A 26,592-nucleotide genomic window follows, 5' to 3' on the forward strand; every position below is an offset into this window, starting at 1 on the left:
CAAGGATGAAATGAGACCCATCCCTCGTGGCCAGAGGCAGAGCTGTGCTCCGTGCTGCCGTGAAGAACATGGTACCTGTGTTCCTACCTGCGTGCCTTGCCGTAGTTCGCCGTGTCGTTCGCTTGTTCTCTGTACCGGCATATGTCCCCTTGGCAAATCATGCACCTCTGGGCACTGATCAGGGCGTACTTCACCTGCAAAGGAGCACTCACGTGGGACCTGCACAGCCCTGGGTCATCTGCACACCCAGCGAGCACACAGGGACTGTGCAGAGCCAAGAGGAGGTCAGTGACACACCGAAGGTCTCACGAAAGGGCAGCAGAATGAAATCACAGGGCTCCATGGCACTGGTTCAGCATTCGCAGGGGGCAAGTCAATCCCTAAACACCTCCTCTGTTACAAGAACGTCCCACCTCTCTCCAGAAGGGAGTTGTTCAGTCCATGACCAATTTGAGGCCAGCTGTTAGATAAACACATCGCTCTGGGAATGGAGCTGGACTAAAATATCCTTTCCCAGCTGTCCCTCGCACCTGCACTCACAGCTCAGGGCAACATGGCAGGGAGGCAGCGCAACTGCCAGCTTTCCTTGTTCATTATTCTGGATCCCAGACAGAAATAAGAGATGTTCAATACCTAAGGAAAAATCAGGGTGCCCTTGGACACTTCTTTCCCTTTATTAACCCTGGTCACAGAGCTGGTACAAAACAAGTTCTTTGTAAAGGAAGATAAAAAATGTTAATGCACCAGAGTTGGTTCAACAATTTCTCCAGCAGCTGAGAAAGACTCCCTGCAAACAAACTGACTCTGTCTGGAGTACAGCTGCTTGTCTCTCAGCAAGGGCAGCACACTAAGTTCAGCATCTTGCAGAGGATCACCAGGATGAGAAGTTCCAGGTGGAAGCCAACCTACCATTTTCCGGAGAGGTTTACTGCGGATGGCCATCCCATCCATGTAGTCCTCTAGCTTGAACTGGTAGGACACCTGCAGCTTTTGGAGCAGGCCATCAAAAAAAGAAGAGCCCTGCAAAACACACATATACTTGTATGTTATAATCTTGCTGATGACAAGCATAAAATCACCATACCATCCCTGCCACGTGCAAGAAAGGAGGTCCCTCTCCTGAGGTCTGGGCTGTTTCTCTTCAGAACACAACAAGGATGTTGGGGGATCTCCAGCCTCAGAGATTTTCAAGACTGAGCTATGCAAAATCAAGACTGACCTGGTCTACTGTTTGCTGAGTCCTGCTTTGAGCAGGAGGTTGGACTAAAGACCTCCAACTGTCCCTTCCCACCACCCTAATTTTATAGAACACATCCTCTTGGGGCTGTCAACCTACCTAGTACAAAGAATAAACTGAGCTGCACAGTTTAACAGAATGACTTTTAAGCAAATTTGATAAAGATGGCACAAACATCTCCAGGAATGCTTCTGTTTATTTACACTTCAGGGTATTTGTTTCATTTTAGTTTAAATTAATTTCTAATTAACACAAAGTACACCAGAACAAGCCCGATTTAAATTATAATAAATATTCACCTGGACATGCACCTGCCACACTTAACCATAACCTGTCTGAGCATTCTCCTTGGACAAGGATGACCTAAGGCACATGGAGGTATAAAGAGGATCAAGAAGACTAGTTGCCCCATTACACCATCCCATTCTAAACACCAGTCAATCCCACCCAAAGTTTTAGTGGAATCTGAGGATGTTTCTCCCTTCTTACCTCATCTAGAAGCAGGAGTAGCTTGTTCCGAATTTCTTGGGCATTTACCCCCTGAGGGTCCTTGAGGAGCTGCCGGAATTTCTCGATCACCTGGTAAAATGCATTCTTCCACAGCAACTGGTCCACGTTCTGGGTATCGGAGAACTCGATATCCATCAGGATGCACCGTTCATAGAGCTGCAGCATCTCCACCCTGCAGCAAAACACAACCAGTTGTCAATGCAACAGCAACTGCCCAGGCTCCAGCTGCCAGGAAACACATGCTGAACCACCTGCTGCTCACGTCCAGCAGGCATGAGCTGTCAGCAGCACTATGGCAAATCATTGCTTCCACACCCATCCCAAAGGGAGACAGGAGCTGCTGCACTCCAACACCCTTTCTGCTCCAAGAGGGTAAGTCCAAAAGGGTCATCTCCCTTGTACATGTGAATCAGAATGGATCAGGTTTAGGAAAGAGCAAGGAGCTTTGCTATAGTCCTGCTACTGGAAACAGCAAGGCATAAGTGTCTTCTGATACCAACACAGTGGACACACGTGCCACCAGGCTCTGCTCCTTCTGAGCACAAAGTCTGGGCCAGGAACGAACACACAAAGAACCAGGGGGTAACAGAGGTCCTGCCATTAAAATGATCCCCATCTCCCTCCCTTCCATCCAGCTGAAACACAGATCCCACTTCCTCAAAAATGGACAAGTTGGGAACATCACATCCAAAGGAAATAAAGCCTCAGAGTTCCAGAAATCTCACTACCTACAGCCCTGCCTAGATGCTGGAGCAGAATTCCTCCCCCCAAATTCAATAAAATAGTTGCAGGCTAGAAACAGCTCTGCAATATGTGGGACAAGTTTATGGTGAAGGAGATCCTCAGCTCTTCCTGCCTTGGCAGCCTTATTCCTTATAATGCTTCGAGTCCTACAGAAAACAGTACGACAGCAAAGGTGGCAAAGCCTGGAAGAGCCTGACAGGGTAAGAGAAGGATGCTTGGTAGGTTCCTGTTGAAAGCACAGAGTGAGGTTCTGCTACCCAACCCCATGCAGTCCCCAAACCCTGCACACATACACCCGGACAGCACAAACACCAAGAGAACTGGACATTTCTGCAGCTGGATGTCGGATAAGAACCCACACACAGCTCCACAACAGGCTGGCAGCACACACTCAGACACAGGCAGGGGACAAGGGACACCACCAGCAGGGACAGGGCCAACCATGCTGATGCTCCCAGGGCAAGGTGGGCTTCCACAGGCCACAGCAGCGCTGCACAGTGTTTTCTCTCCCTCTGGACAACAGCTCCAGGTGACCTCAGCACCTTGAGGAAGCTCTGAAACCTCCAGTGCTGCTTCAAGCACAGACATATCCCACCCTGTGGTCTACAGTGTAAGTCCCCAAAACACAGAACGAGCCCTGAAACGAGCTCACCTGCTAGATCTGCTGCCAGTCAGCTCTGAAAATAATAAGTCTCCAGAGAAGCCCTGGAGACACAGAGGTCACAAGCAAACGTGAAAGATGCCAAGTAGAAACTTGCTATGGCCATGTTAACTACCTTCCAGAGCACCAGTGTCACTTCTCTCTCACTAGCCTGGCATCACCAGGCTACTTCCACTGGAGCATCAGTGTTGAGAGGCATCAAGAGCAAAACTACACAGCATTTGAAAGGCACTGCCATTGTCACACAGCACCAGAAACCCACAAAATGTTTCCTGAGCACACCCTGAAGCCCACAAGATGATCCTGACAGCGGATAACCAAGGACAGGTGAGAAAGCAGAAGTCTGACAGCAAACACCGAGAGCACTTGAGAGCACTGAAACTGAGAGATCAGCTCCAGCAAGAAAAAGAAGAACCCAAAATCTGCAGCAGGTGCTTGTCCTGCTCCTCTGTGTCTCTGCAACACCGGAAAGGCATCCACCAAGCAGAATAAGCCATGGCTTAGTTCCCAGCTCAGGTAAATGACATCCTCACCCACAGCTTCCTATGCCCACACACCACTGGCACACAAACAGACTCAGCACATCAAAAACCAGCAATCCTCTGTCCCATCTCCCAGTCTCTGAGACAGACCCTCAGTATACCACATCCCCAAGGAGACACCATTCCCTGCTATTCCACCCCGGAAAGGACTCGGTCTCACACCCCTTCTCGAGCACAAACCTCAGCTGGGCCATCTTCTCCAGTCCCTCGGGGCTGATGCGGTCTCTGGAAAGGAGGTTGCTGAGCTGCTGCTCCTGGTTCCCAGCCTCACGCAGGAGTTTGCTGAGCTCCTGCTGCTGCATGTTCCTCATCTGCTGCTCCATCTCGGGGCTCAGAGCAGTAGGGGGGAGTGGGCCACACAGGTACTGCCCCGCCTGGCCGGGGTACCCAGGGTAATAGGCTCCTGGGTACACGCCGTTGGTTGGACCCATGGGATACTGCAGGGAATACCCACCATATGGATACTGGGGGCCTTGGCTGGAGGCCCGAGGGTAATAGTAGGGGTTGTCAGAGTTTTGGAATTTATAGTAGGAGGACTGGGCCTGCCGGGCTTCCCCCCAGGAGGTGGGGCTCACTTCATCGTCCGTGTCTAGGAAGTGGAGCTGGGCAGTCTGGCTCTTCAGGGCAGGTTTTTGGTCCGGGTTGTTTGGGTCCCACAGCCTGCGAGCGGTGCCACCTCGGCCCCGGCTCCGGGAGCCTTTGCTGCCAGCCCCGCCGAGCAGGAGCCTGGGCCCAGGGTGACTGGCTTCGGGGGCACCCGTGGTGCTGGCAGAGAGGTCCGTATTGGCAGGCAGGAATAGAATCCCACGGCCCCTCCCTTGGGGCTCCCTGCTCTGGCTCCTTGGCTCCAAAGTCTCTGAGTCTTTGCAACTAGCAAATGCCTTCAGGGACTTTTTTTTATCTGTATCTGTCAGACTGACATCCCTGTTCATGGTCCTGCTGTCAAATGTGACTCGAAAGGGTCCCTTCGTTTCCCTGCCATTGCTGCTCCATTCGCTCTCACTCCTGGAACCTCGACTCTGCTCCGAATGCTTCTTCCTGTCCGAACTCCTGCTGGAGACGTATGCTTCTGCCTCATCGAACCTGTCATCGTCCAAGGAGTCAGTGGAGGACACAGACAGCTGCTTCCTAGGACGTATTCTTTCCCTGGCACGCTCCTGGCGCCTCTCCACCCCATCCACGAGCAGGGTTCCGTCTATGCTGTTGCTGCTTCCAGCTGAGCTCGTGCTGCAGGTGCGGTACCGGCTCCGGCGCTTGTCCGTGCGGGAATATCGCTTGGTAGAGCCCAGCTTCCCCTGCATCCCCTCATCGCCCCTCCTTGTCCTGTCGCTTCGCTCTGCTCGTCTTCCTTTATCTCCCCTTGAGGCTTTCACTCCTTCCCCTGCCTGGCTCCCCTCTCTATCCTCCTTGCTTGGTTTAATTTTCCTGTTAATGTCTTTTCCAGCGCCTTTCTCAGTCTCTTCATCCCTCTCGAGTTTCAGCTGCTCCATCTTGCCGGTGGCTTCCTCGGCCGCCGACCGCAGGGACGGTTCTTTAGCAGCCAAATGCAGGCGCTTCCCAGGCTGGTAGATCTGCTGGTCCGGTTTCTTGGTTCTCCTGGGGGTCTTGGAACACCACTCATCCACAGTGGGCTGCTTGGACAAGCTCTCCTGGCTCTGCAGGCCACCTTTGGTCTCTGTCTCTTCCCTTTCCTGAGAAGGGCCGTTCTGCCTGGGGCCGTCGCTTTTGCCAAAATCCTCCGTGGTTGGAGCCCCTGCTCTCACAGGGTCCCCAGCACTCTCCTCCTTGCCCTCCTCAGCTCTGCTCCTCTCCTTCTCTGATGCCTCATGCTTTAATGGCACCAGTTTGCTCCTCAATCTGGAGAGGCCAGGCTTGTAAATCTCCTGGTCTGGGCGCCTGTTGTCCTTGCGGTGTCTCGGCTCCTTCACCTCCTTCATGTTTTCTGGGGGAAAACAGACAGAAGAAAGTTATTCCCATCACAAACGAGCCAGGCACCAAAGAATACTGCGACAAATATTTTAGGAGAAATATTAAGTAAAGGCAAAGAGCCTGCCATCCTCAGGGCAGGTCTAAGAGAACTGAGCTGAAAACCTGTGTAAAGGCTTACAGGAAATCACAGAGTAAGAGCAGAAAGTGAGGAACTCTAACAAAGTCGACCAAATCCTTGGCCTGATTCATTTACAAAACACATCCTGCAATAGGTTTTTCCTCAAAGCACCGACAAGGGACAGATAAAGACAACACAAGACGTGAGCACGTGTACACAAGGAGTAAAGTTTTATCATAAAGGTTCAGCAGCAGCTGGTGCAGGGGCCGCCGTCCCCAGCAGCCCCCGCTCTGCCAACTGACCGCTTGAGCTAAAGACGCGTTTCCCCTCTTGGTTACATCCTGGTAACGTTTCTCTCCTCCTCCCTCAACCGTATTTACACAAAAACTCGTTAGGGAGCCCAGCCCGGAGCGCGCACGGTTAAACGATCCCCCGAAGCCGGGCTGTTCCCCGCTGCACTCCCTCAACTTTCCTCGCTACCAGTAACTCGCAGCGGAACCTCCGCCGGTACCGGAGGATCGGCCCCGGGGGTCCCCGTCGGGCCGGGACCGACCGGCAAAGCCCCTCGCGGACCCAGCGCGCCGGCCGCTGAGCGCTCCCACCCGGGACACCCCCGCGTCCGCCCCGACCCCAACCCCAACCGCAGCGAAGGGCCGGTGAGGAGGGGAGGGGAAGGCCGGCCGCGGCTCTCAGGTGCCCCCCGTGCGCCGCTCACCTCTCCCGCCGCCGGCGGCGCGGGCCTGCGCCGCCACCATGTCCCGCAGCTCGGCGGCCGAGACGCGGACGCGCTCCAGCCCCTCCGCCATCTTGGCTGCGCCGGGGCGGGCGGGCGCGGGACGGCGGCCGCGCAGGGACAAACCGCCGCCGTGGCGGCCACGCGCAGGCGCGTGCACACGCACATGGCCGCGCTCGAGCCCGCGGGGCCGCGCGCGGGGCTGGCAGAGGTGCGGGCCGCGGAGCGGCGGCTGCGGGGCCGCGTCCACCGCACCCCCCTGCTCACCTGCGCAGGGCTGGAGCGCATGGCAGGCCGGAGGCTGCTCTTCAAGTGCGAGCTGCTCCAGAGGACCGGCTCCTTCAAGGTGCGCAGCGCTGCAAGTCCCCCGGGGGCGAAGGTCGCTTCTTGCGCTCGCCGTGCGCCGCTCCCCACCTGCCCTCCAAGCAGATGTGGCTCCTGACATCCCGCACAAGGCCTGAAGTGCTGCCTTAGGGCAGAGGGAAGGCTGCAAAGAGGAGATGCCCCACCTGCCCGCTCAGCCCAGCACACCAGCTCCGGGGCAGCGACACAGAGCCCTGTGCTCTCCTTCCAGATCCGCGGCGCCCTGAACGCCGTGAGGAGCCTCGTGGAGGAAAGCGAGCGCACAGGAGGGGAGCTGCCCCGCGCCGTCGTGACACACAGCAGTGGGAATCACGGGCAGGCGCTCGCCTGTGCTGCCCAGGCAGAAGGTAAAGGCACCCCCCGACCTCCAGCCCCAGCGCTGAGTAGCCGGGCAGAGGGCCCAGCGTAAGCGCAGAGGCAGCCTCCCTTGGAAAAGAGAGATCCCACTTCCTGAACGTGTGCAGGAGCTAGCATAGGCAAGGCATGGCCTGCTCCTGCAGTGCTCAGCGGGTGCTTGGGGCTTTTGGGCTGTTGGATTTGCCTCCTTTCATCACACAGGGATCCCTGCCTACATCGTGGTGCCCCGGACAGCCCCGCAGTGTAAGCAAGCTGCCATCCGTGCCTACGGTGCCACATTAGTGCCATGTGAGCCCAGCGACGAGGTAAGGCACAGGGGAGACCAGCCAGGGACATGGCACAACCTGAGAGGTGACCCATCTGTGCTTTCCCTTAGTCCAGAGCAGAAACAGCAGCCCGTGTAGTGCAGGAGACAGGAGGAGTCATGGTGCACCCCAACCAGGAGCCAGCAGTGATCGCAGGGCAAGGCACAATAGGCCTGGAGGTGCTGGAGCAGGTGAGAGAAATACAGAGCCCAGCCCTGGGCTCTGCTCCTCCTAGACAGGGGCACAAGCAAAAAGGGGGACACGACATACCAGAAGCACTCACACTTCCTTTGTGCACAGGCACCTGAAGTAAATGCAGTGGTGGTTCCTGTCGGAGGTGGAGGAATGGTTGCAGGAATAGCAGTTGCCATCAAGGTAGGCAACAACTCATTTGGGCAGCAGTGGCTGCACCTCCTTCTGGGAAGGGCAGGGCTCCCAAGGCAGGCAGCAGCTTTTAACTCTGGAGATACCCTGCTGTGAAAATCAGTGGGTGCCTGGGGTCCCTGCCCAGTCCTGCACGCACCGGGACAGCAGACAGGCAAATGCCAGTGTCAACCAAGTGGCTCCTCCTTCTCTCCCCAGGCTTTGAGACCAGATGTGAAGGTGTTTGCTGCTGAGCCAAGCAACGTAGATGACTGTTACCAGTCCAAGGTAAGAGGGGAGCTGACCCCCAATCTCCACCCACGGGATACCATCGCAGATGCGGTTAAAACCAGCATCGGACCAAACACATGGCCCATCATCAGAGATTTGGTTGATGATGTCCTGACAGTCTCAGAGGAAGAAATCAAGGTAAAGGCTCCCAGTTCCCTTCTCACAGTAGCTGCCAGCAGGCAGCTGCCTCCATTCCCACTCTGCCCCTCTGCTCCCACCCTAACACACTCCCAGGACAGCACAAGCCCCTGCCCACCACCACAGCTGTCTGACACCTACGCTGTCTCCAGCTGGAAAGGGCTGGTGGGAGCTCTGCTCTCCCTTCCCAGGGCTCTGCAGGGATCTGCTCACACAGTGCCCTCCCAGCCCTGGAGCAGCCTGTCCCAGGCTGACAGCTGCTGCTCTGGCCCCACAGCGAGCCACGCAGCTGGTGTGGGAAAGGATGAAGCTGCTGATTGAGCCAACAGCAGGCGTAGGACTGGCGGCCGTGCTTTCGGAGAAGTTCCAGGCAGTCCCCCAGGACGTGGAGAATGTTTGCATCGTGCTGTGCGGGGGAAACGTGGACCTGAGATCCCTGACCTGGCTCACAGACCTCTCTGGGAAAGCAGAATGAGTACAGAGCAGTGTCTCAAGCAGTGGAATCCTCACTCTGAATTTGTACAGTGGCTTGCATGCTACTAAAAACAAATGAACAACCCTGAACATTTGGTAATTTTTGTGGAGGGATAAGGGAAGCTGGTATTGATCTCTGAGGGGGGCCTGGAAACAAAGGACTGCCTGTTCTCCCCTTCCCAGCTGCCCTGTTCTGGGACAGGCCTCCAGAGACCTGCACTCAGTCACCCTCCCCAGCTGCTACTCAGCTTTTCTTTCTCAGCATCACAGGAACTGGCAGCAAATTTCTGTCCTTTGTACAGCAAAATCCCTGTACACACCATGTACAGGGCATGAGGGAAAGAAACAACCCCTATGGGACAAGGGGTTCAGCAGACAAGGGGTGCACATGGCCTCCTGGCCACCACCAAGACAAAGGCACTTAAATATTTTTGACATTTTCCATTAAAATAAATAGCTATAGCTGGTACCTGAGCAGCAGCTGTCGAGACAGCTGCCCCTGTTACAGACCCCAGCAGTAACACGTCCAAGGCATCAGTGCTGTCCTCACTGTGCACAGGCAAGAACAGCATCCAGGGAGCCAAGGCACAAACTCCAGCTATGCTGGAGACTCATTCCATTTCCACCTCCTGCTCTGGCAGTGCACTCTCACTCCTCACCCATGGCACAGGGTCCGGAACATGGGGGTCATAAGTCCATTTAGGAAAAACGCGCTTGTAGAGGTTCAGCAGCACCGTGTCCTGGGACTTGAGCTGTCCATCAAAGTGGCACTTCATGTGGCCATGGGTCCCTAGGCAGAGAGCAGAAGAGGCCATTAGCAGTCTCTCCTGCCCAGAAGAACCACACCATCCCAACAACACAGAGATAAATACAGGATCAAACCTACCTAATGGCTCCTTGATGTGTCCCCTACGTCCCCACTTTGTCCTCAGCTCCACCGGCTTAAACCACATCACATCCTCTGGAGATCAAACATGACAGGCGGGTGAGGAACAGGCTGGGCTGCACCAACACAACTGCTTCCACAGGAGCAGGGGTTCTGCCTCCACATCCCCTCTTCCCACCACAGAGACAAGCCATACCTCTGTTAAAGAACATGTACCGCACGACAGCCGTCTTGGTGAAGATCTTGAAGGGGTGGCCACTGAGCACCAGCCGCTTGATGACGATTCTGTCGGGGTCCACGGAGAGCAGAGAGCCCGTGGCAATGAGGTCGTGCATTCCTGCAAGGCAGAGCCACCACTGCACTGGGGCAGGTGCCTCCATCACTGCCTCCCCCACCACAACCCCCTTCCCCAAAGGGTTCCAGGCCCAGAGCAACCCCACAGCAGGGACAGATAAATGTGATAATGGGGATGGAGACTGGGCTTATCTTCTCAAACAGCAGGAAAGGGACAGCTTTTTCAAGTCATACTTTCTGGAGAGATGCACTTGTAAGCAGGGGATGGGAACAGTCTGCTAACGTTTGTTTCCCAGACACCACATCCTCAGCATTTATCAACTTACCGTTACTTCTCTGTTTAAAAAGCAGCACTGAGGCAGGAGGGAAAGTGATGGGAGCATAAACGGTCACCACCAGGGCAGCATCCGGGCGCAGGAAACGCTCCAGCTTGTGCTTATCAGCTAGGACAGAACAGCAATGATCAAGCTGACAGCAGTCCTCAGAGCTCTGGGAAACTCCACTGAGCCCATTCTTACCCAGGAAACAGGCTCTGCACCTTAGAAAAAGAGGTGACAAACACCCCTCCAATTGCTGGCACAGAGCATCTGGGAAAAAGAGGTGCTCCTCTGAACTACCAGTTCACTGTGTGGAGTCTGCCACCACCTTGCCTGGACCAGTGAGCCACCTGGCCCAAGCCCTTCCACTCCCCACAACTTAGTGCCTGCCCTGGAAGCCTCAGAGCCTAAGAGTGAGTCTTCACAAGAATCCTTCAGCCAGGTTCAGACACCATGGCTAAGACATCACTGGCTTCCTGCCCCAGAATCCCCAGCCCCACCTCCTGGTGCACCTGTGCCCAGCCCACCAGTCCCTCACAAACCTGAGGTGTGCTGGGAGAACAGAGGGGATGCTCGGAAGCGTCTGAACCCACAGTGGAAGATCAGCTCCTCCTTGGCTCTCACTGGCTCGGTGTTGCTTGGATGCCGATGCACCAGGAAATTCAACACAGACATCTGCAAGAGGCAGCACAGTGAGGGGTTGATAGCAGGGCTGGCAGGCAATGGTGCACAGCAGAAAGCAGCAGGACATTGCAGCAGACATGAATGTCTTTGAGAATGGCTTCCTGAAGCATCACTGGTCCCCAGTGCCAAACTCAGACACTCTATCCTAAACCCACCGGGCAGCTTCCGCCTGCTCTGACCAAAGGGAATTCTCTACTTTGAAACATGAGCAATGCAGGGAGATTTCAGCCCAGATCCCCTCCAACCCAAGGCAATCTTAAGGAGCTGCACACCTACAAGCTATCAGCAGGGCCATACAGTCACCTTTTGTTCGTGGGGAAGCAGGGAGAACACGACTAGGGGTTTCCCTTCCTTGAAGCTCTCCATCACCGAGACAGGGACATTGCAGATATGAAGTGTAATGTACCAGCCCACCTGCCAACAGAGGATAAGTTCTCAACCAAAAAAGTGTCAGAAATAAGATGTGCCTGAGTTAGGGAGGGAATTCAGGAGAACATCATCATTTGAACTTAGGGCTGCGTGCTATGAACACCTCCCTGATTAAGTCATTCCTGTTAGGAGCAAAGGAACGGAGTAGGGAAAGAGATCAGCAAAAGAGAGTTACCAAGGCTCCTTCAGTCTCCTCTTTCTCTATTTGACGGAAGAGGTGCTTTCTGGTTCGGGAGAAGTCCTGGAACTGGAAAATCCTGGCATAATCCCTTGGAAGGTTCTCTTTGGGGTCCCATGGGGAAGTCCGGAAGCTTTTCAACCCCCTGTACTTCTGGAACCTAGAGAATAAATAGGAAAGACAAACCTTCACCAATGGAGGTGTGTGGCCAGCACCTCCTGTGGTGCACAGGGACTCACACCTTCAGAGACAGCAAAGCAAACACTAACCCTCAGGAAAGATCTTAGTGCAGAGAGAGCTAAAAACAGCAGCCAACTCCCTAAATAACCTGCCCTTGCATCAGGGCCACCCTCCTCCCACTCCCAGCCCAGGACCCAGCTCTCCCTGTTGCAAGGTGCTACCCCCCAGGCCCACCTGCTGGCCCAACTAGTGCCTGCCCTGGAAGCCTCAGAGCCTAAGAGTGAGTCTTCACAAGAGTCCTTCAGCCAGGTTCAGACACCACGGCTAAGACATCATAGGCTTCCTCACCAAACTAGACAGAAAGGCACCTTTCAGCTCCTCTGGAAAGCATCCCAGTTGTTACCTGACTCTGGCAGGTACATCACGTGGTGTATCCACCTCATCTGGAAACATTTCATCCATTCTCTGCTGTTTGTATCTCTCCAGCATCTGTTCATCTTCCTCCATCTTCTCGTCGTACTGGTCATCCCGCAAGCACTCGGAAACGGTCATGGTCTCGCTCTCCTCCTCTCCAGGCTCCTCCTCGCTGCTTTCCCCCTCCTGACACAGGGCAGCACAGAGCCCGTGAACACAGAGCTGTCCATGCAGCACTGAAACCCTGTGTGTGCTCACACTGTGTGATTTGTGACCCCAAAGAGACCCCAGCCCCTCAGTTTGGTGTCTAACAGGCCAAAGATGTACCATGATACACATGAGAGATTTAACCGTGGAAATCCAGGCAAGTCCTGGCTCTGTGTCGTGCCCTTGCATGGAGCAAGCTGGAAGGACAGGACTGTCCTAGAATATGCAATAATGCCCTGGAGATCACCTGTACTATCAGCTCTTGGACGTACCTGGGAAACTGCCTCTTCCATCAGATCATCATCGATGTCATCATCTTCATCATCATCTTTCTCACTGCCTTCTTCTCCATCATCCACAATCCAGGCAGCCTGGTACTTGGATGTGCCTTTGGGGACCTTCACCACCCTCCTGTTTGCCTTCAGAGAATCTGTAGGATTCCCACCAGTGGTTAATACAGGAACAATTCTCCTTCCCCTCAGCAACATTTGCACCAGGACAGGCAAGATCAGATCTACACCACAACTGCTACTTCCCAACACAGAATTTGTCAGGACAGCCAAAATGTAACCCTGCTAACTTCCCAGGCAAACCACACAGCCTGCTGGTCAGGTAATGGAACTAGGAATGGAAGCCCTGGACTTCCAAATAGGATGCTTCTTCAGAGCCATCCTGGTGACAGAGGTTTCTGACAACCCTCTTAACAGCAACAAGGAAAAGATACAGAACTATTGCTGCTACACACCCTCTGCTTCTTGCAGTTCTTCTTCAGTAGGCCACGTCTGCTCCCCTTCCATTGGATCGGGAACCACTTCTGACTGCAAAGACTCCTGCTTGCTTGGATCTGCCTTCATCAGGACCTTAACATCCTCCTCTATCTCATCAGTACCATTTACAGGGTCCTCCTGAAGAGCAAGAGCAGAGTTCCCAACTCTGAACACACCTAATTAAAGCTCTGCAATCCATCTCAAGTAAACTGCTTTCAGAATCACATTCGTTATGTCGTGCCATAACGTTCATTACATGCAGCAGGCAAGGAACCTCAGCCCTGCAGCACAACACAGATACAACTCCCTTTCCCCTCCCCTTGCCCACATACACCCAGTTGTATTTTCCCCATGGAAGCTTAGAAACCTCGTGTTCTAACAGGACTGGCAAAGCCCTTGGCCCCACACCCACCTGTATCTCCATGTCCTGACTCCTCTTCTGTCCTTTAACCACTCGGGGGTTCAAAGAGAGGGGGTCAGGGGGAGCATCCACCTGGCTGACCTGGAAGTCTCCATGCCCCACAATGTGCACCAGGCTGTTCACATCGAGGGTCTGTCCCCGGACAAAGCCAGACACCTTCAGGGTCCCAACCAGGTCGCTCTCCTGACCAGGCACAAACTCAGCAGCGTAGGCGAGCAGGTGAGCGCGCCGGTCCCGGAACGCGAGGTGACGCTGCTTCTGGGTGCTGAGGTGCCTCAGCAGCAGCGAGGATTCCTGCTCCGTGTTCAGAGGGAACAGCTTGGCCTCGGGAAAGCGCTTCTCAGTGGCTTTGGCAAGCTTCTTCCTGGCATCTATCCGCTTCTTAGGAGGCAAGTCGGTGCCCCCTGGGACAGCAAGAGCTGCCGAGCAGAGAACAGAGCTCAGGATCAGATCGTAAACCTTCTTGTGCCCCTTTTACCAAATAAAGATAAACACTCAGGTATCAGCAACCCAAATAACCAGATTTGCACCCCAAGGTGCAATGGCAGTTTTGCTCTTTTCAGTGGTGCTCAGTGATGGGACAAGAAGCAATGGCTATAAACTAAAAACACAAGAACTTCCACCTCAACATGAGAAGGAACTTCTTTCCATGGAGGGTGGCAGAGCACTGGAACACGCTGCCCAGGGAGAGCGTGGAGTCTCTCTGTCTGGAGACATTCCAAACCCACCTGGATGCATTTTTGTGTCACCTGCTCTAGGCGACCCTGCCTTGACAGGGGGGGTCCCTTCCAACCCTATGCGATTCACACATTCAAAAGAACATCTGAGACAGAAAACCTGTCTTCAGAAATAAGATTCTGAGGTTAAATGAGACCCTGGAGATAAGGGCACAAGAACTGAATTTAGCAAGAAAGTGTCTGAATCCCTTAGCTCTGCACACTTTCATAACCATCACAGTGCTGACACCACCACACACCCAGGGGCCTCGACCCACAACACCCTTTTATCTCCAGTACTCCCGCACCATGGAGTAACACAAAAAGGCACCACGAGCACGGCATTCACCCAACTGATCTGTGCACAGAAACAGATCAACGACCTGTGATAGCCTATTAACAAGTGGAGTTTTTAATTACTGCAACAGCAAATCCCCATCAAGTACCTCCACCTCCCCCCCAAACCCCTCAACATCGCTGGCTCACTCACCATAACTGGGGAGCCCCTGTGCGAAGAGGCAGGACAGGCAGTGCTCCCCTGCACTGTCCCAGCCATCCACAGGGTCCAGGATGAACAGGAGGGAGTCAGCGACCTTGGCAAGGTCTAAGACAGCGTGAAGGTCCCCTGCACACAGAACACCTCCTTTATTGGGGCTGCCAGGGGTGTGGAGCCAAGAGCCTGACCCACAGCTGTGCTTCCTCACCTGCCTGTGCTGTGACAAAGCGCCAGCGCTGCTTGAATCGGGGGCAGAGGAGGGCAAAGCCACCAGCTCTCCCCTCATCCGCACGGACCACGGCCGAGTCCTGGCTCTGCAGCAGCCGGAAGGCGTCCTGGGCTGCAGCCCTGCTGTGCAGCTGCACCACAACCACGAGGTGCGGGGGCCCATCCCTGCTGCCCAGGCTTCGCTTCTCTGCCAGCACCTGCGGGCACCACTGCAGAGCATCAGTCCCGGCCCACAGCCCAGCTCCTGTCCCGCCTCCATGGATCAAGAACAGACTCCACACCTCCGCCCGAACCCGCTCGGTCCAGTAATGCTCCGCTTGCCTCAAACAGAACTGGCTCAGGCACCCACTCCTTTCCCTGGCACAGCTCCTCATTTCCCCGCATATGCCCAAACCGGCTCAGTTCCATCACCCACATCGAGACCCGCACCGGCCCCACTCCAATCCCCTCTGGCAAACACCCGAACCGACCCGCTCCCCGCTCCACCCACAGTCCCGCAACTAGCCCCGCCCGCCCGGTCCCCCCGGGGGCCCCTCACCGCCTCCTTGCGCTGCCGGCGGAGCTGCAGCGCCTGGTGCCGCCGGTCTACCCTGCTGAGATCGCGGAGCCGCCGGCGGGGCTGGGCCTTGACGGGGACGCGGCCTGCGGGGGGAGAGAGAACGGTCAGGCGGGGCGGGGGCCGGCGGGGAGCTCGTCCCGCGGGGACGGGGAGCTCACCTCCGGCGCGGCGCTGCGAGGAGCCGCTGTGCTTGCCGCCCTTGTGCGCCTTGTTCTGCTGCTTCAGCGGCCCGGGCCGGTGCGCGCCCGCCGCCATCACCATCACCACGCGGCCGCCGCGTCACTTCCGGCGCGCCGGGAGCCCCGCAGCGACCCACGTGGCGGCGAGAGGGAGGGACGGGGGAGAAAGAGGGGAGGGACTCCCGGGATAGACCCTCCCACCCCCCGGGACAGGGCACGGGGCGAGCCCCGGGAAGGAGAGGCGATAGGAGAAATAGAAACTTCACTCACAGTACCCCGGAATGCCCAAATAAGGAACAATGTAATCTTAGAATAAGCCCTCGAGAGTTAGATAGATGAGGGATGTAACTCGAACAAACAGGACGTAAACTAAACTCTGTGTGCCCAGATAAGATAAAGAACAAACGTTACAGGGTTTGGGGGTGAAGCACAATGACGCTGTGCCTGCGCCAGCGCTGAGGTCAAAACGACGAGGAAGACCCGGAAAAACCAAAAGACTTTCCAAAAGGGGAGCGGCTATGTAAAACAAACTAATGAATATGTATTAAGTAAAGGAGAATACCTAATGGACATGTAAACAGTATGTGTAATAAAAAGCCCTGTCCATGTCACTCGGCACTTTCAGATTAGAGGAGCTCTGAACATCCAGTATGCTGAATAAAGAGGAATGCCCTTTTTAACATCTACAAATTGGTGTTGAGCATTTTGTTTCTGCTGCTCTTTGGTATCAGAGGAGAGGGGAGTGAGGTTGGTGCCCGTAGCACCGTGGGGCAATGAGAGCCGTGAGCCAGAGCCGTTCCTTCAGCGCTTTATTGGTTGGTTCTTTGTACAGAGGTATTTACACAGAGAGGGACAGCGCTCCGGGAAGGGGCCTGAGGGATGAAGCAGTTGGGGAAAGGCCCTGCTAAGCCCCTGGCATGGCACCCAGGCTCCCAGGCAGGTCAGGCACTGCCCACTCCACAAAGACTGATAGAGCAGAAACATTCCTACCGTGCCTCGCCCCGTCTGTTACCGGCAGTGCTGGTGACCGCTGGTGACCTCGGTCTTGCCAATCATTATCCAGCCAGGAATGTCTGCTCCTACGAAGAGGCCTCAGCCCTCCCCAGCCCCAGGGGCATATTACACCAAAGACACTCATGGGCACCTCACAGCTGCTGAGGCCGACCCTGGCAGAGCCCCTGCCCAAGGACTACTCCATCCTGTAGGATAACAGCTCTCTGCTTGTTATGGGAAGCATTAGGGCCACAGCACCCCAGAAACACGCGGGTGAGCAGCAGGGTTAAACATTGACAGTGGTGTTGCAATTGCCAGTAAAGCTGGAGCAACCCGAGGGAAAGGCAGAGCAGCTGCTACTCCCACCCCGACCAAGCAACTGCATGGGAGGGAAATAGCAGGTTCCTGCAGATCCCTGCTGCCTCTGAACTTGAGGCATCTTCCCCCCACCCCTTTTCCTCCTATGAGGAAATCAGGATGACTGATCATGTCATGATCATGTCAGCTGTGGGCTGGTCTTCAGGGATCCTATTCTACCCTTAAAAGCAGACTGGCTGTTTAAACCTTTCAAATTCTAAATATTAGCTTGTACTACCTGAGAGGAAGGAAGACACAAAATGAAGAGACCAATGACAGATAAACACTGTAGTATTAAGTCTCTCTACACAGGAATCTGCTGGCTATGAGAGAGCATGAGGATCTCTCCCACTGTCAAGGCTGTTTGTCCATCAGCCAAGACAGCCCACAGCAGTGCCACAGCTCTGCCTTGCAGAGCCAAATGCAAAGAGGCTGCTCAGAGGGGACGTGGGGGAAGAGGGAATAACTAAGATACTTCTAAATCAAGAAAAACATCTCATGAGTTAAGTTATACCTTATCATTTCAGCAAGACCAGGGGAAGGAGCAAGGTTGGAAACTTTCTGCTTAGGACTACCACAAAGCCCTCTGCCCCTGCAAGTCACCCAGATGTCTGGATGCCCAGAGACAGCCAAAGGGTCCCACCACAAAGGCTGAGACCTCTCTAGATATCTGCAATCCTCAAAGCTCCTGAGAGCTGCTCAAGCTTGTAAGGAGAGCCAACACCTGACTTGCACTGTGGATTTGGCCCTTCACGTGTAAAAATTCCCTAACATCCATATATCATAGGCTTACAGTGACCCACACAGTTCTGCAGGGCCCTTCACACACACTACCAGAAAATCACAACCCGAGCAAACAGGAGCAGAAAGCCAAGCACTACCTCACCGAGGCTGACAGCACTTCAAGTGAAAACAAGTTCTTCCTCTCAAAGCAGAAACAACCAAGGAAATATGGACACAGTCACAACGTGAGCAGGGAAGAACTCTCCCAGCAGCTGGGATATAAATCCCTGCAGCAAGGCAAGCCCTGGCAGGGGGAGGGCTCCCTTTAGCTCTCTTGTACCATCATAACACACAGCCTGGTGGTCACCAGACACAGGACACTGTGACAGCACCTGCTCAGCACCACCTGTCACCCACCTTGTCCCCTCTGCACCCTCTTGTCTAAAAAAATGGGCTTCACATCACAGCACACAGCCCAGTGCCATGAGGAGTGGAGCTCACAGGCTGCTCCAGCCCTGGCTGAATCCCAAAAAGCAGCTGCACTGCAGGGATGCTGAGCTCACATTCCTGCTCCCTAGAACAGCCTCGCTGCTGCCTTCTGAAGCAGCAAGAACTTTGGGCTGACTCCACGCAGGGGAGCAACAAGCTGGAACAGGCTGGATGCAAAGCCAAGGCCTTGGTTTATGAAGGAAGACTGGTTGCAACTGGAAGGGCCAGTTTATTAGAGAAACCTCACATTGCAGAGAAGTCACAACACATTGGAAAGGGTCCAGGCCTGCCGAGGGGGGCCAGTTCTTCTGCAGCAGCACCATCTACATCCCCCAGCTCCAACCCCAGCAGGTGCCACAAAGGGAAGGGTTACCTGTAACACAGCTTACGTTTTACAAGCAGCCTGAGAGAGCCAGTATTAAAGTTCCAAAAAGCCTCCCCATCAGACAACAGTTAAAACAAAAATGGTTTAAAATGTTTAAAAGCTTCGTGTTCTTGGCTGCAGCATAAATGGGGAGGCAAAGGTCTACAACACACACAGGCCTCTGTGGGTCTCAGCACTCGCTCTGATCTACCAGTGAAGGCCGGAGGGAGGGGTCTTCTCGTCTTTGTTGCTTTCCAGAGAAAAGGGTGGAATTCGGACATCGAAGTGGGAGCCATCCGGCCTCTCGAATCGAAAAGTACCCCTGCAAAATAATGGCAGAGATGACGCTGAGGCCAGGGACAAACACATCTAGGAAGTATCAGCAAGAAGGTAAGACATGAGTTCTTCCATATCCTGTGCAGGGACTCTGAGGGTTCGTCTGCAAGGCTGGTCCAGCAGCAAGGACACGAGTTCAGCAGCAGGAACATCCGCTGCCAAGATGACTCATTTATTGAGGACTCCTGGGTGGTTTCACATCACATCTCTAACACACATTTCCTGCACAAGCTGTGATGATTGGAGCCCCTAGGAGGCAAGCACCTTCCATGCACCTGCAGCGGTGTTCACCCAACTCCCACTCCACAGGAGACAGAACCATCCAAGTTATTTTTACAAACTGATTACACGTAAGTTCAGGTTTGTATTCCTTGGCAGAAGCTCCACTTGTTAAGTCATCTGTGACAACAAGAAATCTCATCACAGATATAATTTGGAATAGCTTCTGCTTTGCATTTCAGAATTGAACCCGCCTGTCCTTGTACAACAAATTTGTTTACTGCTCTGAACAACAGCCAACTGTACTGCAGGACATGATATGGGCACAAGGATCATGGGGATAAACCAATAGGTTCTCAGGACAGAGAGAACACAATTGAACACCAGAAATCAAGCTGAGCAGCTTCTGAGCTACAGAACCTTTGCCTCTTTCTCTTCAGAAAGTGTGCAGGAGGGAAAAAACTACTAGATCATCTGGTTTCATTTCCCAGGGCATGCATTCAGGCAATTCAAAATGCTTGACATGGCAAACCAGAGTGTATCCTATATGCAAAGAGCTGCTCTCCTGCTTTTCCCAACTCAAAGGCAGCTTAGCTCTGAAGCAGATTTAAAAATGCACACCAGAAAGACCTATCATACAGAAGACAAGAAGTGTCTGTGCATTCCTTGTCCACAGAGAGCTGACACTAAATGTGCTAACACAGCCAAAATGCAAATAAAGGGAAATTGCTTTAACCCTGTGGCACAGGGAAAGAACAGCTCTGCTGAGCACTTCCCTACCTGCTCTCATGGAAGAGGAGGCTTGAAAATCAGTTAGACTGAAGGCCTTATCTGGTCTACACTGGGAAAAACCCTGTATGCCAATTCCTTGTGGACACAGAACTGCATAGGGATAGAGTAAAAGCCCAGTCCTTTCCCAGGAGAGGGATACCAGTACCCACATCCCTGCTGCCAAGGGAATCACCAGCACAAGGCCTTGCTTCTTGCACCACGGAGTGAAAGGGACAGAAGCTGACTACAGCAGAAGATGATAGAGAATTGATTTGTATCTTCAAATCCAGTCTAGTACAGACCGCAGAAGGAGAATAAATTAGCCTAGAACCTGTCCTGGTGCAGAGAATCAACAGATCATCTTATCACTAACCAGGATCCAGCTGGAGAGAAGCTCATTAAATTTTAGCTACTAAATATGTCCCATCCAGTCCACTTCCACGCAGCTTTCATCCATAACTCCAGGCTGCAAAGCTCACCACTGTGAGGTCCTACATCTAAAACACTCCTTCAGTAATAAGGGTTTCTTACCACATGTGACCACTGGAAGCCTGCAGGGAGACGTGACTGCTGTACTGAAATGCTGGCTGTTCTTTGGACAGAACTGGCTCCTGAGGAGACAGAAGACCACTGGGCATCAGCAACAAATCTTAATATTCTTCCAAAGACGGGCATCAACAGGAAATTTATATAGCATGAAAAAAACCAAACCCAGAGACCCACACCTCAGCACCACTACCAATTACACAGCAAACAACTCGCCCAGTGAGTAGTGCCAGAATTCTGTTATTATTCCAGTTTTCCCATCACCAGTCATTTAGGATCATTCTCTAATACTCAGTGTGAAGTTTTGGTTCATGCAGACTTAACAACAGACGAAAAGCTTGTGACTCTTTTCACTGCCAATTTCCCATTCCATCTATTTCCACTGCCCACTAAGCAATTTACTGGCAAATCAACCCAACCAACCGAGAGGGCTCCAGCAAAGGGCTGTGCTTCCCAAAAAAAAAAAGGTTGCATGATACTCACCCTTCCTACAACGCCACGGCCCCGGACCGTTTCCAAGGTGCCAGACAAGCTAAATATCCTCCAGTGCCGCTCTCGGAGCTGAACCACTTCACTGTCAAGGTTCTCCAAGCGAATACAGTAGCGCCACTGGACAGAAGAAAGACTGCTATCAAGGACTGGAATCAGCTGCAGCCAGTTGATAACCCACAGCCGATACTGGGAAACAGTTGCCAGGCAAGGGCTACTCTCCCTCAGAGCTTATCACGCAGCAATGATGCCACAGCAAATAAACTCCTTCCCTTTAGCTGCTCCGTGAAACAAAAGTCACTTACCCAGTAGACATGGGAATTCTGGGCTTCCTGTCAAAAGAAACAAAAGACTTTAGCAGCTGCCCTTCGACACGCGGTGCCAAAACCTCTTCAGCTGTCAGCATAGCACCAGCACAGGGGCTCTCGCTCCGTGCCAGGTTGACGCAGACAACTCACATGAGCACAGACAGCTGCTCTCCAAGGCCATCCATCAGCATAGCCTGGCACTGGCTCTGCTCTATACATGTAATCACGAAGTGGGAGATTTGCAAAGATCTCATGACAACCCAGGGTTGAGCTCCATGTTAATTACACGCTTTCTACAGATCTAGAAACACCCGTCTCCTTGCCTTCAGGCACCTGTTTTTCTGACAAGGTTAGGACAAACATCAGTTGGGCTTGACAGAAGTTGCAAATCCACACCAAAACATCCACCTGCCACGGCATGGAGTCCCCGGCAGCTGTGCTCAGAAATCAAAGCACTGTGGGAATTCCCAGACCCTCCCGCTCAGGAGTCTGTTGGAGCCTCATTATTTCGGATGGTCCACATGAAGTTCTTATGCTATAAAGAGCATATGGTTATCAGCTAAATCCAGAAGGCTTCAGCCAAACCCTCTAACTCACACTGGAGCCAGGAAACAGGCAGACACCCACAGCCCATCACTGGGCAGGATAACAGATGTGTCTGTTGTTGCAAGGCAGATGGCCCCGGTGCCACCTCATGCACACCCATCTCTGAGTGAGGCAGTACAGGACTAATTCACAAGCCTTCCTAAATATCTTGCTAGCGCTGCTCTGCAGAACATTACAGGGTAATTCCCATCCTACCGATAACAAGCAAATGCCAAAATACAGGGGCTGTTCTCCAAAAATGCATGACAAAACAGTTTCCTGTTCACACCTCTGCTGCACATCATGAGAATGTAACTGCAACTGTGATTAAAGCCATTTCAGTCATTAATTGTGATTAAAATGTCATTTCTCCAGTAAGGAGAAAGTACCCTAAGTCAGTAAACTGGCCTTAGAAAAACATGTCAGTTAAGCAGATGGCAGAACTAACACACCAACATGCAGCACACACCTACCCTCATGCCCATGTAGAAAGGGATGACCGTGACGCGGATGTTCTCCGTGGTTTCTCGGTGCACATCAGAGAGCTCCAGCCAGGGGTGGTTCTTCTCCTGCCATGCACATAGAGTATCCCTTGCTACAAAAGGTGGGACTATGGGGAAGGAAAGGTGAGAGTTTATGAGAGGCAATACTGTACCTGGAGTGCTCTCCCCTCAAAGTAACTCCTTTCAAGTTAAAAAAATTATTGAGAGGTGGCTTTACTGTAACAAACTCCAAACCAGATATCATTTTTACACCATATCCAAGACGACGGGTTTTGAGCACTTGTTACAGAGCACCTCAGGCATCTGGCTCAGAAGAGTTCCCTGTGAAGCCAGAAATTACCTTTTGTTTGGTCGTACATGAGGAACCTCTCAAAGAGCTCATGCTGGATGGGCACTTGATCAGTGGAGCTGTAGGGAAGGATATCTTCATGGCTTACATAGTCTAAACCTGAAAAAGAAACCCCAAAAGCCTTGGAACTTCCCCAGCGAAAGAGCAGCTCGGAAGTCTCCTGGCAGAAAAACGGATCACACTAGTGACAAGTTAAGAGAAGGACTTTGTCAGCAGAAGGCAAAGCTAATACCACGACTGCAACCAAGAATGGAGGAAATAGGTCAGCAATATCCCTTGGCAGCACTCTCCTGTGAGATTTCTCCATGGAATGATTCCTGTCATAAACACACACTGCCTGCAAAGTGCCTGCACTGCCCCAAACAAAGAACAGCCTATATGCAACTTTGTATGGGACCTATGTCTAGAGATTAAATCAGGCACAGCTGTGTCTGATCACAGAGTGCCCAACTTCCAGCTCTCCAAAGGGCTTCATGTACTTTAGTCACTCAGTTGTTTCCTGCCCGGCCCTAAACTACGGACAAATCCACAACAGGAATGTCTTGTAGGAATTGCTGCTGGCAGGAGCTGACCACTGATGACTCTTCTGACCTCCCCTCACAACAATCAGAGGCTGAAGGAGGATTTTGCTCACCTGGGATGGCATAGAGGGCTCTGCTGTCATCATGATTTGCCAGGAACGTCACTGCTTCCGTCTGTGATCTCTGGGACTGAGAAAAAGGGAAGCTTATGTCTTTCTGTGTGGATTGTTGTGGGCCAGTTTCCAGCCATGCTTCAGTTTACTGTTGTGGTTTGTAAAGCGTGAAATGTTTATTTAACCAATTCACCTCAGAACACCTCTCCTTTTCATTCCTCTAGACTGACTAACAAGTGAGGAGCATTTTCAGTGCTGCAACCCACATTCACAATGTGCATGCAACAGAGTGGGAACGATAACAGGATGAGGAAAGGAGGCTGGAAAGGGGAAACATGATCCAGAAAACAGTCATATGACATTCCAGTGTACCTTTCTCAGGGAAAATATGTCTTGAAGAACGAATTTGTCCTAGCCAAATTTAGCCACCACAGCCATTTTCTTTCAGTGCCTGTCCACCTGACCCACTCACATATAAGAAGACACTTGAGTTTCAATACCAAGTTTACTCCTTACTTACTATATGTGGACAATCCCGGGCATCTATTAACACCTGGTAGTAAGTGTGTGTTTTGCCCTTGACCTCTTTGGACCCATGGCCTGCCACATTCTCGTTCCTAAACAGAAAAGCAGAGCTCTGAGCTCAAGTGCAGGATTGCAGCAATTTCTTGTTACCAGAACCAAGCACATACACAAACAATGGTTTTTTAAACATAAAAAAATACATTTAACAGTCTGTAAACATTTGATTCCATCCAAACCAAATCCTTGTCAGCCACCCACACAATTACAGACAGATCAGCCAAGATGCACACTGACAGTGTTTGGCAGAGACACAACAGCTCTGTTGTCAGGCAGCTCAGAGGTTCTTCCTGCTCAGTCCAGTCTCCTCTCTGGGATGGGTATTCCTATGCTTGATCCTTATTCCTTCCTAGCACACCTCATCACAGGGAAAGGGATGCAAGAGGGGAGAGAACCGAATAGCAACTCAAGAAGGATGAACTTGGCCTAGTGGGTTGAAACTGGGGAGGAGGCTGACAAATCCAACTCACTGGCAGTTTACAGAAGGAGCAGCAGCAGCCTGCAATTTGTAACACAGGAACCTGGAGCTAATTCAAAATGGGTGGTTTTTTTATAAAGCAAAATGCCAGGAGCATGAATTTTTAATTGTTTTTTATTTTCTTCACACGCACATATGCTTTCATCCCATCTCTAATTAACACAAAATTAATACACCTGCAATATCTCTTTAAGCACCTCTCCTACTTTACGCTCAAGCAAACAGACCATTGACCTCCTTAAAAACATTTGTTTACCCCAACCAGGAAACTTGCTACAAAATGAAAATGTAACAGTACAGCAACATCAGCCAGAACAAACCCTCAAATCCTTACTTTTCTGTGACAGGAGAAGCCACATCCCGATCATAAAGCCTGGCTTGCCAGGGAAACAGGACTATTCCTCGATAGCCAAACACACTGTGCAGGAAGAGCTGAAAGGAACAAATAATTGCAAGTTGAATCCACAGCAAGCTTTAATCAACATAGATACAATAGAAAACATGAAGCCAAAAGCCCTTTTCTGATAATATTTAAAAGATCTGTTAACTGAGGTAAAACTAGAAATGTTTACAAAGAGTTTGAATGCGTGGGATGGGGATACAGAGAGAATCACCACTGTGAGAAACTAAAGCAGAAACAGTGAGCATGAACAGTCAGGGATGAGAGGAGAAACCCATGTAACATCTATCCCATAAAAGGGGACTAAATCAGTAATAGAGCAGCAGAAAGGAGACCAGCACAGGAGAGACTGCTCAGAAATAGAGCTGTGAGTCGTGAGCACAGAAATGGCAAATTTAATTGTTATTTCTTAAATTCAGAGATTGTCTCTTCTGATCCCTGAAGGAGAGAACCCTCAGTGGAGCAAATGTCATTGTAGAGCTGTTGTGTTGGGCTGCAGATTCTTATCGACCTGCTATTGTCAGATGACTGACAAACTGCAGACACAGCAGAGACAAAGAGCACTGAGCTGTGAAACTTCTGGCCTTCTGCTATACTACAGCAGCCTCCTTACGGGAAATCCCTCGGCTGTCTGATCCCTGTGACATGACCAGGGTCAGCTCTGCCCCCAGAACCCCTTACCTGACCGGTCTCATATTTGCCATGTTGCTTCGGGGCCTCAAACACCCCCACAGTCTCCAGCACTTTGCCTTCCGGACGGTTCCTTGGAGCAGAGAGGCAGCTTGGAGGGTTTGCAGGGGCAACACAGCAGGGGAACACAGCACCCGAGCCCAGGGTGATGCACAGACACTGCTCCCACCCTGTGCCTCCCTCGGGTACCACACACCCCCTCATGAGAGCCCCACTATGCACTGGGCTGCCCAGCCCCACTTCCTGCCCCCACTCTTTGCCAGTCTCCCCTTTCTCAATTGTCCTCCACATCCCCATCCACTTTTCCCTTTATCCCAATCCCCTTTCCCATATCCCTGCCTCAGCAAGCCCAACTCCTTCCTAGTCTTCCCCCAATGACCCAACAGCCTCCAACCCACTCCCCAAACACCCACTGAGAGCTTCCACCTTCTCCAATCACCCTTATCCCCAAACACCCCCCCGGCGGCCTCCCCACTCCTTCCCAACTTTCCCCCAACGACCCAAGTGCCCCTACACCGCACCCCAACCACCCTCTCAATCATTCCCATTTCTAAACACCCCCCACGGTCCCCCCCGACCTGCCTTCCCGAACCTCAATCCGCACACCAAACACCCCCCGCGAGCCTCGAGCCCCTTCCCAACCGCTCCCATTCCCAAGCACTCCCTCGCGGCCCCTCGCCGCCTGTTTCCCCGAACCTCCCCTCCCGACAACCCCCTGCCCTCCCCTAACCCTCCCTCAGCCCCCCGCCCAGGGCCCAAACCACCCCCCACAGGCCTCACCGCGACGACAGGTGCCTCCGCGGCGGCAAGAGCAGCGGCGGGAGCGCCGCGGTCCCCGCCCCGGTGCCCAGGGCCCGCAGGTGGCGGGCGGGAGGCGGCTCCCAGAGCGGGGGCGGCCCGCGGGCCCGAGCCCGGCCCAGCGCCGCCGCCACGTACCGCCGCGCCGCGCCGCCCGACATCCCACCGCCCGCGGCCCACAGTGCACCGCGCGGCACCGCCCGCCACCGCCCCCTCCGCTCTCCCCGCCCCCTCCCCGCGCCGCCGCTCTGCCCCGCC

General features: G+C 53.1%; 4 protein-coding genes and 2 non-coding genes across 6 annotated transcripts in view; 1 reads left to right on the forward strand and 5 right to left on the reverse strand.

Moving 5' to 3' along the window:
* The window catches only part of LOC113990916 (telomerase-binding protein EST1A-like), an 88,655-nt gene extending 82,098 nt beyond the window's left edge, over positions 1-6,557 (reverse strand). The window contains exons 1-5 of the mRNA XM_039389300.1: positions 6,457-6,557; positions 3,875-5,636; positions 1,727-1,919; positions 910-1,020; positions 88-194 (exon numbers count right to left, since the gene is read on the reverse strand). Of these exons, the coding sequence (XP_039245234.1) occupies positions 88-194; positions 910-1,020; positions 1,727-1,919; positions 3,875-5,636; positions 6,457-6,547 (2,264 nt within the window). The 5' untranslated portion in view covers positions 6,548-6,557. The remainder of the gene's footprint in view (positions 1-87; positions 195-909; positions 1,021-1,726; positions 1,920-3,874; positions 5,637-6,456) is intronic.
* Positions 6,406-8,855, forward strand: SRR (serine racemase). Its single transcript, XM_027726794.2, has 7 exons — positions 6,406-6,820; positions 7,049-7,184; positions 7,396-7,499; positions 7,571-7,690; positions 7,800-7,874; positions 8,082-8,291; positions 8,569-8,855. Exons 1-7 carry the CDS (start codon positions 6,641-6,643, stop codon positions 8,764-8,766), a joined length of 1,023 nt encoding a protein of 340 aa, XP_027582595.1. The 5' UTR covers positions 6,406-6,640; the 3' UTR covers positions 8,767-8,855.
* A 336-nt stretch (positions 8,856-9,191) lies between these two features.
* On the reverse strand, positions 9,192-15,817 carry TSR1 (TSR1 ribosome maturation factor). Its single transcript, XM_027726793.2, has 15 exons — positions 15,700-15,817; positions 15,521-15,624; positions 14,963-15,179; positions 14,749-14,883; positions 13,534-13,961; positions 13,100-13,259; positions 12,627-12,784; positions 12,137-12,333; positions 11,551-11,713; positions 11,250-11,360; positions 10,805-10,937; positions 10,272-10,388; positions 9,848-9,988; positions 9,652-9,726; positions 9,192-9,555 (listed from the first exon to the last, which is right to left on the reverse strand). Exons 1-15 carry the CDS (start codon positions 15,800-15,802, stop codon positions 9,377-9,379), a joined length of 2,421 nt encoding a protein of 806 aa, XP_027582594.1. The 5' UTR covers positions 15,803-15,817; the 3' UTR covers positions 9,192-9,376.
* On the reverse strand, positions 10,650-10,742 carry LOC113990924. The gene has a single exon (XR_003541780.1). It is a non-coding gene; the product is annotated as a small nucleolar RNA SNORD91 family (small nucleolar RNA).
* On the reverse strand, positions 11,988-12,080 carry LOC113990925. The gene has a single exon (XR_003541781.1). It is a non-coding gene; the product is annotated as a small nucleolar RNA SNORD91 family (small nucleolar RNA).
* A 699-nt stretch (positions 15,818-16,516) lies between the features above and the next one.
* Positions 16,517-26,498, reverse strand: POLDIP2 (DNA polymerase delta interacting protein 2). The gene is made up of 11 exons (XM_027726797.2): positions 26,317-26,498; positions 25,528-25,609; positions 24,781-24,878; positions 23,907-24,003; positions 23,387-23,462; positions 22,744-22,851; positions 22,374-22,510; positions 21,313-21,339; positions 21,002-21,127; positions 20,504-20,583; positions 16,517-18,968 (listed from the first exon to the last, which is right to left on the reverse strand). Exons 1-11 carry the CDS (start codon positions 26,493-26,495, stop codon positions 18,854-18,856), a joined length of 1,125 nt encoding a protein of 374 aa, XP_027582598.2. The 5' UTR covers positions 26,496-26,498; the 3' UTR covers positions 16,517-18,853.
* Positions 26,499-26,592: the final 94 nt, after the last annotated feature.

Source organism: Pipra filicauda, unplaced genomic scaffold (assembly GCF_003945595.2).
Source record: "Pipra filicauda isolate LSUMZ 115617 unplaced genomic scaffold, ASM394559v2 scaffold71_size5581439_pilon, whole genome shotgun sequence".
NCBI lineage: Eukaryota > Metazoa > Chordata > Aves > Passeriformes > Pipridae > Pipra > Pipra filicauda.

Bases quoted from the DNA above. Each gene is read 5' to 3' on its own strand.
- SRR (XM_027726794.2), top strand. From the start codon at position 6,641: ATGGCCGCGCTCGAGCCCGCGGGGCCGCGCGCGGGGCTGGCAGAGGTG. The intron at 7,185-7,395 runs GTAAAGGCACCC...TTCATCACACAG, and splicing joins CTGTGCTGCCCAGGCAGAAG to GGATCCCTGCCTACATCGTG. The intron at 8,292-8,568 runs GTAAAGGCTCCC...CTGGCCCCACAG, and splicing joins TCTCAGAGGAAGAAATCAAG to CGAGCCACGCAGCTGGTGTG.
- TSR1 (XM_027726793.2), bottom strand. From the start codon at position 15,802: ATGGTGATGGCGGCGGGCGCGCACCGGCCCGGGCCGCTGAAGCAGCAG. The intron at 13,260-13,533 runs GTGGGTGTGGGG...CTTGCTCTTCAG, and splicing joins GTCAGGACATGGAGATACAG to GAGGACCCTGTAAATGGTAC. The intron at 10,389-10,804 runs GTTTGTGAGGGA...GTTCTGTCCTAG, and splicing joins GTTCTCCCAGCACACCTCAG to CTGATAAGCACAAGCTGGAG.
- POLDIP2 (XM_027726797.2), bottom strand. From the start codon at position 26,495: ATGTCGGGCGGCGCGGCGCGGCGGTACGTGGCGGCGGCGCTGGGCCGG. The intron at 24,879-25,527 runs GTAAGGGGTTCT...TGTTCCTTTCAG, and splicing joins GCAAATATGAGACCGGTCAG to CTCTTCCTGCACAGTGTGTT. The intron at 20,584-21,001 runs GTGAGTATCATG...CTGTCTCCTCAG, and splicing joins GCCGTGGCGTTGTAGGAAGG to GAGCCAGTTCTGTCCAAAGA.